At 35.9% G+C, this 12,418-nt stretch overlaps 1 protein-coding gene across 2 annotated transcripts in view; it reads left to right on the top strand.

The window, feature by feature from the left end:
* The window catches only part of Hdc (histidine decarboxylase), a 179,753-nt gene that overhangs the window by 154,060 nt on the left and 13,275 nt on the right, over positions 1-12,418 (top strand). For both annotated transcript variants that reach the window (XM_083142564.1, XM_083142563.1), the window contains exons 12-13: positions 4,348-4,446; positions 6,161-6,494. In XM_083142564.1, coding sequence (XP_082998690.1) covers positions 4,348-4,446; positions 6,161-6,494 — 433 coding nt within the window. The remainder of the gene's footprint in view (positions 1-4,347; positions 4,447-6,160; positions 6,495-12,418) is intronic.

Below are 12,418 nucleotides of genomic sequence, written 5' to 3'. Positions count from 1 at the left end.
GACGTGTGTTGTGCTGATGGATGGTCGAATTTTTATCTAATTTATGGGGTTTTAGTACATATTCAATTACTTTATAAATATATAGTCATAATTTTATTTTCTCTAAATAATTATCTACATGAGTTTCTAATTGGTATTTTGAACATATACCGTATGGCTCTTTTCTGCAGAGTAAGCAATCTTTGAGTGTATTCCTGTGCAGCTCCTCCCCATGCTATTATGCAATATTCTAGGTATGGATATACAAGTCCATAGTATAGATTTGTGTTTATTTCAGACACATGATATTGTTTTAGGAGATATAAGTGTTTCCCTACTTTTTTGCATACATGGTCAATATGATATGCCCATCTTAATTTGTCATCAATAACAAAACCTAAAATTTTAACTGGATTTTCATAATTGATTTGATTATTATCTATTTGTAAGTTTATATTATTAAAATTGGGTTTATTTCCAGGATTGAAAGCCATATACATTGTTGTTTGATAGTTTATATTCAAGTTATATGAATTTAAGTGCTGAATTAGCAAGTTATGGTTGTGTCACCTGCATATGTTAAAATATTTGTATTGTCTGGGGTGGGTAGGTCGTTGGTATATAGTATGAACAGTAGCGGGCCTAGTATGAGCCTTGAGGTACTTCTGCTTTTGGATATTCAGTGTCAGATATAATTTTGTGAACCACAGAGTTTTCAGTATGTAGTATCTGGGTGTAGTGTGGTCTATCCGTGAGAACAGATTTTATCAGTTTGTATGTATTTCCTCTAATGCCAAGCTTGTATATTTTTTGCATGAGCATAGAGTGGTCTAAGCAGTCAAAGGCTTTGGACAGATCAAGGGAAATAGCACAGGGTATCTCATTATCTTCTAATGCACCTACAATTATCTCAATAAATTGAGAAGTAGCTGTACTTGTCGATTTACCCTTTTGGAAAGCATGTTGTAGTGGACTAATTATGTTATATTTGGCACAGAATTTGTATATTTTATTACAAATGATTTTCTCTAACAGTTTTGAGAAAGATGATGTGATCGTTATTGGTCTATAGTTTTTTTATTTCTGTCTCCAGTCCTTTTTTTAGTATTGGTTTCATTATACTTTTCTTCAGTACTTTGGGAAAATTCTACTATTGATAGAGGCATTTATAGCATACTGTAGTGGTAATGTTATGTATTGAGAACATTTTTTAATTACATAATTTAATCAACCATCTGGACCTGCTGATATCTTATTATTTAAATTTTTGATCATAATTTCTAGTTCATTTGAGGTTATTTCATCTAAATAAATGGAGTTCAGTACAGTATTTGATACAATTTTAGTTGTTTTGGCACTTTTGGGGTCAATGGGACAGTTTACATAGGAGTTTGAGAAATACCTATTGAATGGATCCACAATGTGTTTAGTGTTAGTTATTTCTACTTCATTTTCAAATAATGTGGTATTTTCATTACACTTATTGGGTTTTTTGCCTCTGCTCATTTATGATATTCCAAATTGCCTTTGATGTATTACTATTATTTCTAATATTATCTTTGAGGTGTTTGGATTTTTCATATTTTATTAGTTTTTATATTCATTTTTCTTTATTCTATATGACTCACAAAGTTTGTTTTTCCTCGTTCTGCGCATTTTGTCATAAATATTGTTGAGGTCGTTCTTTTTGCGTATTATTTCATTTGTGACTCAAGTTTTTGTTTGGTTGAACATGCTTTATTTTTAAGGGGCATGCAAGATTTATGAGGTAAGTTAGTATGGTCATAAACTTCTACCATATGTTTTAGGTTTCAATTTATTGAAATACTAGAACCCAATTTTCTTTACCTAACAGGTGTAACAAATAGCTTACGTTGTCTTCCCCCATGTTTTGGCTTTCTATTCTATATAGAGTTTTTTGTGTTGTAATGTGGTTTGATTACACTAACTTCAACAATTTGTGCTGTGTGATCAGATATTAAGTTGTGTATCACTTCTGCCTGTATTGTGTCAGAGGGAGATTGGTGATAGCATGATCTATTAGACTTTCGGAGTTACATGTTATTCTAGTTGGATCTGTGATTATCTGTGAGAGTCCATAGGACCTAAGGAGATCAATGTATTCTGTATTTTTATTATTGCTCTTGAGGAGGTCAATGTTAATATCTTCCAGGATAATGATTTTACAATTTGATTTTGTTATTTTTGTTAACATGATTTCTATCTTTTGATAAAAGAGTTGTAAGTCAATATTTGGAGAACAGTATAGGGTTATTATCTTCACAGATAAATTTCCCATATCAATTTCCATACCTACTATTTCAAAGATCTTTTCAGTGCATAGTGATTGTAACCAGTGTATTTGTTTCCATCCAATTCGTTTTTCTTTAATGAATATGCCTGTACCACCACTTTTGAACTCTTTTCTTGTAAAGAATGAGATCAATTTGTACCCTTTTAACCTACAGAATTCTGTTTGTTCTTCATTGAGTCCATATTCAGTTACAGTAAATACATCTATTGTATTACTGTTGTAGAGCTATAATTAGTTCCTCTGTTAATGTTGAAGTATTGTCATTCTGTTGTTGATATAAAAATCCATATTGACACCCCCTCCACTTATCTGGTTGGGGGTGTTCGTCAAAATTTTGGAGGGTGTTGGGGGGGGGGGGGTGTTAGGGGCATGTAGATAAATCAGTGCACCAAAATGTCTTAGACCCTTATTTTCACCCCCTAAATTTCATTCTGCACCCCCTCAGCACCCCTAGATAATTACATAATCTTCATGGTGGAAATGAATGAGAATATGTGGGGCCTATCTCCTAGAGTAGACCGGGGCAAAAGCCCTCCCCTAAGGGACAAAATGTGTGAAACCTTTCTAATCAAACTTTTATTGACTGAGATAAACTGGAGTTAGTAGAATACAGTGGAATGTTAGTTATACACAAAGAAATAAAATGTATATGTAATACAAGCAAAAAAACATAGTACTGCATTTTGGGATTTTTGCCCCAGGCCTGGGGTAAAAGTCCCCAACACACTGGGGTAAATGTCCCTACGTCTGAACAGACCTACAAGTCTTCAATTAGGCTAAATCACATGTGAATTCACCAATACCTTCATATGCTGAGCAGCCCTCATGCCACCAATCCCTACAGCAATGACACTGGATCCAATCTTCAACAGGGGGATCTGAAAATGCTTCACCACAACCAGGACATGTATTCGAGTCAACTGATGGGACCTTTTTCACTACCTTTATTGTGTTCATTTTGCGAAGTAGTTTTTCACCGGACTTGGCTTTTTGCATGCTTTCCTTTTCGGTTTTTTGTTTATCAAGAGTAGATTTATATGGTGATCCGGAGATAATTTCAGATGTTTTACCAACACATCTTCGTTTATTTTTTCTGTAACTCGTGGAAGCATTCGTATTTCCCTTGCTGAAACATGGTGTGATGATTGTGATGTTGGAGACTTTTCGTCTTCGTCGCTCGATTGTGTGTCTGACAGTATGTGAATGGGGACTCTTACCCCTGAGTGTCTGACTCCTACAATCTGTTTGGTGGTGTCATCTAGCGATGCCGTTGGGAAGTATGTTGCACACATTGAAAACAATTAATGATCTTTTATATGTCACAGTCAGGAGTAGTTGTTTTAATTAAGTTAAATAATGTTTCTGAAAAACGTATCTTACCTCATAGTTGAGTTGATTTTATTTGCTTCTGTTCCAAACTGCGTCAATACAAGACGGCCATGACATTGTCCTCTGGTGGGTTGCAGTGGTGCCAACTGTGTTTCTTTATCATACTATTATTACGAATTAGGACTTTTGCCCCATGGCGGCTATTGCTCCGGTCTACTCTATATGTCTATATGACACAGTGAAATGTACACACTGATGATATCTCTTTCTTTCCATAACAAAATAATGATAAATTACAATAACTGGAAATTCATCTATACATTTTTGTTTACTTGGTTTTGCACTTGGCTATTTACTGTTGCTTTTCTACCTCCTTAGGTTAACTAATTGTGACAATGAAAGTTGTACAATAGTATTTCACTGTACAGAATTTACGAGTTAGTAACAGCAGTTTATGTGAGCTATAAAGAAAAGTTTATTTAAATGTAGCAACATTTTTGATGCACTGAAAACTTACTTCTAGTTTGATTTTTCCATCTTCTATTTTGGTTACCCATTTCACATCTCTTTTGTGTTAGGATGACAATATCATTCACAACATTTTTTTCCCTTGAAACTGCATTACTGGTTGCCTGTTTTTAAAGTTTGTATCATTTTACTTGTCACATTAATTTGTATGCTTTATGATACTCTAAATTGTTATATAACCATCATCTTGATTCTAGCACTGGCAAATTCCTTTAAGCAAGAGATTCAGAGCATTGAAGCTGTGGTTTGTCATTAGAAACTTTGGAATCAAAGGTCTGCAAAAGCATATTAGGGAGGTAAGTTTTTGAAAAATATCTCTGAACAATATGCAAGCTGTAAAAAGAACGTTAAATATAGGGTTTCCAAAAATGAATGGTGGGGTTTGGTGAGGTTATTGCAAAGGATAGGTTACATGGTATACATTGAAAGTTATTTTTAAGTTTTAGCAACTCAAACAGTTTCTGCACATGTAATGCACAGTCTCAAGCCAGCAAAATGAAGTGGGGAATGAGGAAGAAAGCAGAACAACTGCTTTCAGCATTCATTGTGCACTACCACTTAGCGTGTAGTGTGAATTTAATCCTCATAGTGTAATGTATACCACACAAGAGAAACGTGGTTGTACCGTATGCCTGACTGAACACAAATCTATGAATCTGGTGCCAAAGCAATTTAGACACCAGTATCAAAAAGGTCCCTCACACGAAAATAAAACTCAGTTGATAGTTCTTGCAGTTCTGAGAGGTATTTAGTGTGGAGAAAAGAAAATCACCAAATAGACCGAGGATATAAAATAAAACAGTGGAAAGAATCCGACACCCCTGTTCAGAGTTCACAAAAATTGCTTCCACATTCTAGTCAACTGGGTCTTTCTAAATCAACTGTGTGATATATATATGCACGGATAATAGGAATAAACTCAATAGGGATGATGGGAATTTGGAAGACGGCTGGATAAACTTTTTTTAAAAAATGGGATAAAGCCGCCGGGAGTAGAGACGAGATGGGCTTCCATGTTACCCCTGAGGTTAGGAAAGCCGCCGAGGTGGAAATTGAATTCTCCTTGGATTGGTGACTCACGAGCCCCGGTTGAGGAAAGACTGGGGGGAGGAGTTTTCCTTCTCCAGGTATGAGCTGACACCGTGCATTTGCCTACCCCGAGCACCGATCGGCAGTTCGCCGTCATCAGCTTTGAACGTTCTTGTGTTTTTTTAGAGTATTGCACGGTTTTAGTATGTGTATTTTACATTCTTTTTTTAGAAAGTGTCTTTCCTATACCATTTTAACCTAAATCCTCAACTATCACTTTCTCGACGAGGCACCATGTCGGGTGTCTGAAAACATCGTTTCAACCTGAAGAAGGAGGTAGTATAACCTTCGAAACGTAGTTTGATAAATCTCATGCTCACACACGTAACTTACTGATTTTTAATCTTTTAACCTTTAGTTTGTATTTAATTGTGAGCAATCAGCACATTACCAGTATGTCAACTGTGTGATATGATTCAGTTCATGCAAAATTGGTTTCAGTCACTAAATTATCTGTTTGCTTACCTTCAAAACTGTTTGAGTTGCTGAACTTAATGAACAACTTTCAAGGTGTACAGAGTAATGTATCACTCACAATATCCTCACCAAATCCCACTTTTCTTTCTTGGAGACTCTATGGAAAATTTTTGGTGTTACATGCCAGAAATAAATGGATTTTTTAGCAATCATTGCAATCATTAAGAGTTATAATTTCTTACACAAGTCCTCTGCTAATGAATGAGCATCTGTCTTCATAATATATTTTTCAATCTGAAGAACCATGATATTAACTTAAATGGTGCCCCAGGCAATGCAGGATGGTTGATCACCCTGCAAGCAATGGGAGGTAAATGTTGAGAGAGAATCAGTGAAATTGAATAAGATTTAAATCTTTTAGCAAGCAATGTGCAATTCTTGCTCTGTGAAACTGTATTTTCTTTCGTAAATCATGTAGCCCTTATTCAACATATCTTCTTTCAGGGCGTAAGGTTAGCACAGAAGTTTGAGGCTCTTGTGTTGGCTGACTCCAGATTCGAAATCCCTGCCACAAGGCATTTAGGAATGGTCGTGTTCCGACTGAGGGGAGAAAATGAGCTCACGGAGAAACTCCTCAAAAAGCTCAATGCTTCTGGGAAGCTGCACTGTGTCCCGGCTTCATTAAAAGGCCAGTACGTGATCCGCTTCACTGTAACATCAACCCATACCACCGGAGCAGACATCACGCGTGATTGGGCAATTGTTCAGAGCACAGCAACCCAGTTGCTTCAAGAACTTGGGATTGATCATACTACCAGGGCTAGAGTACCCTTGGCAGGTTTGTATAAATCCGTTGTTATTAATTTTTTTTTTTTTGCATTTTACAGTTATGTTGTAGGAGAGAGAGCAATTGTGATAAGCAGTAGTCTGTATGCTGTATCAGTATTAATAATATAATCAGTGGCTTGGGTCTGAAAGGGTTAGTGTTGCATTTTGACGAAAAGGAGATTCCCTAGGAATTCAACTCCTGAGACATTAATTTTCTGGCATAAAAAGATCCAATTGGGTGGGAAATGGCTTCAACACTGAATTTGATATGGATGGTATATATTAATTGGTACTCTGTTGGTATTGTCCACTGTAGATCAATTTCGTGATCGTTTTCGCAGATACCTCATCGGACAGCGACAGGCAGACTGGGATATGGAGTTCTCTGAGATATCCATGCAGGATAGTAGATTCTGGCAACTGTTAAGACATTATCTGTGAAAGAATCCACAATCCGCTGCCTACTCTCTACGAGATCCAAATGGCATAGTCCACACACCAGACGAGAAGGCTGAAGTGTTCTCCACACCTCTAGAGGAGCAATTCCACACACCGGATGAGCTGCATGACGACAATTATATCCAAAGTGTTCAACATCGACTAGAACAACTACGTCATGAGGCACTCGCAGCTTATCCGCTACTCACAACTCCCCAGGATGTCAAAGGTCAATCTTCTCCAGCCCAGTAAGGCACCTGGCTTTGATGCTATTACCATGTTACAACTGAAGAATGGCCCTCGAAAATTGCTAGTTTTCCTAGCAAAAGTCTACCATGCTATTTTCCTTACTGGTTATTATCCATCAAGTTGGAAACTGGCAAAAATCATAATTTCGCTAAAACCATGAAACAATGCTCTTCTACCACAAAATCTTCGAACATTTACTACTTAGACAATTACAAGCTGTAGTGGATGGAAAATGTTTGTTACCGGCTCACCAATTCAGATTTTGCAAACATAGTACTACTATGCAACTGGTTCAAGTAGTGAAATGTGTTACAAGCAACTTTAATCTCAGTGGGCATACACTAGGAGTATTTTTGGACTCCGACAAAGCTTTTGATCAAATTTCAACTCTGGATTATTTGTGAAACTAGCTGAATTGGGAGTTCCCATTCACCTGGTGCAAAATAGACAGTTTCAGATTTCCATTCTTACGGATGGATCTAATGTTAACCCCTTAAGTGGGTGTTTCGATTTTATAAATTGAGTTACAAGCAGGTTACCAGAGCTGTGTTCGGGGTTGCAATGTGTAACGTTAAAGGGGTTGCCCGAGCTAGGTTCGGGCAGGAAAGTTTATTCCAACTTCAATACGGGTAACGCGAATTGGTCTCGCTTTTTGTTGTGTACACTATGCAGAATCCGATGCACAGTTGTTTTTGTACTTTTGTACTTTTGTAAATGGCAGCACGATATTATTAACTGAGTGGGAATAGCTTGTGTTTCTTTCATGTGAGAGAATAGCTGAGCAAATGCAAAGCACGGACCAAATTCGACTTCTTCTTGAGGATTCCAGTTGTGATAAAAGTTCGGAATTTGAAATTAGTGATTGCGAAGGAGATATGAACTATGATATATCATCAGAGGAGAGTGGAAGTGAAGAAGTTGAAGGTGTACAAGAAGAAGAAGAATATGAAGCTTGGACCATTATGCCTCAGTGTCAAAGATCAGAGATTCCTTTCACAGGTGACTCTGGAATAAAAGTAAATTTTACAAATCCCTCTGATCCATTTTTTTTACGGATTTTTTGTAAACGATGAACTAAATGATGAAATAAATATATACATGAATTCCAAGATGAGATTGTATTATCCAATGCTACTATTAAAAACGTTGAATAATATTTGACGATATTTCTGTTTTGTCAATTTGCAAAGTAATTAGTAAAAGGAATAATTATGTACATAAATCACAAAAATTTCTTTCTGTTGTGTCAAATTGTAAAATGATAACTCATAGGAATAAATATATATATATATTTATTCCTATGAGTTATCATAGGATATATATATATATATTCCAATATGTAAAATGAAAACTTTGAACAATATTCAATGGAAGTTCTGTAATGTTAATTTGTCAAATAATAAGTTAAAAGAATAAATATATACATATATTCCTAAATGAAAATGTATTTTCCATGGTATCATTCAAAACTTTGAACAATATTTGAAGTTTTTTTCTGTTTTGTGCGTCCGCTAATTTCTCTGTCTCACTACATTGTTAAGGAGGGATATATATATATATATATATATATATATATATATATATATATATATATATGTATATATATATATATATATATGTATGTATGTATGTATGTATGTATGTATGTATGAGAGAGAGAGAGAGAGAGAGAGAGTAGGAGAGTGAGAGTGTGTGTGTAACTTAAACCTAAATGGGAATTGAAACTACTGCACACATAATTTAAAGTTACCTGTCTCACTACATTGTCAAGAGAGAGAGAGAGAGAGAGAGAGAGAGAGAGAGAGAGAGAGAGAGTAAGAGTGTGTGTGTAACTTAAACCTAAATGGGAATTGAAACCACTGCACACATAATTCAAAGTAAACTGTCTCACTACAATGTCAAGGAGAGGGAGAGAGAGAGAGAGAGAGAGAGAGAGAAGGTGTTAGAGTGTGTGTGTAACTTTAACCTAAATGGAATTGAAACTACTGCACACATAATTAAAAGTAAATCGTATGTTGAATCTTAGAACCCAGTTCAGCCAGCCCCCAGTCCACCCCTGTCCCAGAGGGCACATGGCTCTGGACAACATTATAACATTACATGTCTTGTAAATGAGAGAAAAGTGAATGAACACACAAACATTCAAGCAAACTGTACAAAACGAAATGTATCTATGTATGTACTACTGTATATCCATTTAAAGAAAATAATTCCTCGCTACGGGAACATTGACTGGATCTGAAATGCACAAAACGCCGGCAAATTCAACTCAGGCTCCCCGCTTAAGGGGTTCATATGTGCTGGTGTTCCTCAGGGAGCCGTTCTATATCTGCTTCAATTTGCTCATGACACTGCCCTCTTTACAAATAGCCCTTTACAAGATTTATGCTACAGCAGGATGAGACAATAACTATTAGAGTTGGAAGATTGGTCAACTCGCTTGCGCATGAAGTATAATTCACTTAAGAGTGTGGTGGTTTTGTTCACATGTCGACACAGATAACCACCAAAGATTCTATGAGTACAGGGATCTTCTATCCCTGATAAGTCTTCTACAAAATATCTAGGAGTAGTTTTGAACCAAAGACTAAATTTTCACCATCACACATCAACTGTGACGTCAAAATCACAAGCCTGGGTTGAACATCTGTACCCAGGTTTCTAAAATCCCACCTTTGGACTGAATACTCACTTGCATGTGTAAAACATGATGGAACATTCCACACTCCTATATGTGGCATCAGCTTGTGTGGGGTCATCTCCGACCTTCTTTCATATGGAAATTACAGATTATACAGAATATTTTTGCCTGACTTATCACTGGACATAGACGGGATACTTGTCTCACAGTAATACAGGAGGACCTTCAACTGAATTTTGTTCGAACTGCTATATATGCCATGTGTTACAACTTCTGGGCTCAGATACACCATCCAAATCCAGCATTTTGGGACAATGTGACTCGATCACAGGCCTGGATGTCCCACTCCATGCTCCGAAATTTTGAGCGAAACTAAATTCAAGAAAATATTACTGTATTGTTATCTTATGTGTGTCTTTTACTCCCCATTCGTGAGTAATTTCAAGGTACCATTTCGAATGGGGCAAATTAGTGTTAATTAGAAGTGCAGCTATATAAGCACAAGTTGCAATTTTGTACTTACTTTACATATTGTTGTCCTAATTATTCTTATTTGTGGTTACTTTATGTTTAATATGTCTTTAAAGTGATGTGCAAAATAATACCTATTGTGAACAGAACATTTCATCAGTGCACCATATTATTGCCTTGAAAAATAGTGATTATTTTCCACCTCAATGCAAAATGATAACAAGGAACTAAATAATTTTGAACTAGTGAAATAATACAAACTATTGTCCAAATTCCAGCTGACAGTCTACCCAGGTTATAGCAAGAGCAGTGCTGCACATACATTACTCTGTAAGAACATGATAGTAAACCAGGGTCAAATAGTCCCGATACTTACAAAAAAAAAATGTCAACAAAGGGTTGGCCACTATATGCATGGTCTATGGGTAACATCACTGATAATTTTATGGGTGTGATATATCTATAAATGTTTTATAATTTAGTAATTTGGTAATTCTTCGTAATTTATTTTCTTTATTTAACAAAGGACAACATTACAAATACAAGATTAACCATTTTTCATTGGAATGCACTAACAACAGAAAATAGCAATATAAACTAAAACTGACTTACACATTTTTAAACAACAGCCTTCTAAAATGTTTCTGATATTCAAAAATGTCTATAGCTTGCTAAATTATTGAATTGGCTGCATAGTCTGTAGAACAGGGAATGCTGGATGAGGAATAATCTTGGAACAGTTGAGAGCTAGTTGTGTGAGATGGCACTCTAAAGTGAATTTCTTGAAGGACATGATCACTTCTGATGTTGCCATTGGCTGCTTTATGCAGGAATAGATGGCCTGCCAGTTTGCCTCTCAAGAGGAGTATGAATATTTAAGATTTTCAGAAGGATGAGAAAGTAAATAGTGTATAGACATTCTAAATTTGCAGCTTCTTTTGCATTGCAGTCAACTTGTAACATACATTTATTAAGCAGGTTAATAGGAACAGATCGGTGAAATATTGTTTTATAAGTATCAGCAAATTTCATATTGGTACTTTATCAGTATCAGCAAAATTTCATATAGTCAATTCCTAGAATTTGGTCTTAAGTAACAAAATTAGCACCTGATGGGTTGAATTCCACTGAAATCTTACTTTCACAGGTGCATAGCCAGGAAACGTTTTTGAGAGAGGCTCAATCTTCGATAAAGTGTGTTGGAAGTTTGTTAGAGTGAAAATAGTACATAAATAACAACCTGCATTACTATTGTGGCTTCTAGATTCATAAAATATTACTTTTGACCAAATATGACGTTCATCGCAAAATACAAGGAAAATGTAAAATACATGCAAAACACCAAAGCCGTGTAAAGTGTTAATTTTGCATTATTTTTCAATTTAGTGTGAATGAAAAATGTGTTTAGTTTGCTAATTATGCACTTACACGTAATTTCAAACAACAATCAACATTTTCAGTGTTCTCATGATCCTGAAAAATAAGCTTCCAACATATAAGAAGACAAAAAATCATTGGGGGAGGGTGCACCTCATGAAAGCAAGCAAAATAGAATCAAGAATAATTAATATCATTTTATGAATTCAGCTCCTTAAAAATGTGTTTACAAAATGGCCACTTTTGTTTCTTTACAAATTTCACTGCAGAGTAGCGTAATTTGGCAAACTGGAGGGGAACAGGTGGAAAATATGCCCAAGCCAGAAGGTTTAACTCGGTTCAGGTCCCGCCAAAACTTCTCTGTTGTCAAGAGGGAAGTTCTTGCCGGAGCCAAACCAGGTTAGACCTTCTGGCCCTCTCTGTATGAATGCATTTTTATCAAAATTTGAAACTAATCCTTGTACATCTAAGCCACAGATATGTGAAACACTGATTAATATTATTAATAATAACAATCTCAGATTACACTCAAACAAGCACTAAATTCACTCTCTGGTATAAAGGGATCACAAATAAAAGAACATTCAGTAAAAAGCGTTCATGCGTTCAGTTTGCAGGCTACTCACTACTCCTCCAACTGAGTGCAATGCACAGGATGCAAGGTTCAGCACAGGTTCTATTGTTTGCGGTCCCACTATTGTGTGAACACTTCCTATGGTACTTTCATCACGTTGCCCAAAACAGCACTTTTTTTTTCA

The sequence above is a fragment of the Lepisma saccharinum genome, chromosome 21 (genome assembly GCF_977018435.1).
Source record: "Lepisma saccharinum chromosome 21, izLepSacc3.1, whole genome shotgun sequence".
NCBI lineage: Eukaryota > Metazoa > Arthropoda > Insecta > Zygentoma > Lepismatidae > Lepisma > Lepisma saccharinum.
This window is presented reverse-complemented; position numbering and strand designations above follow the sequence as displayed.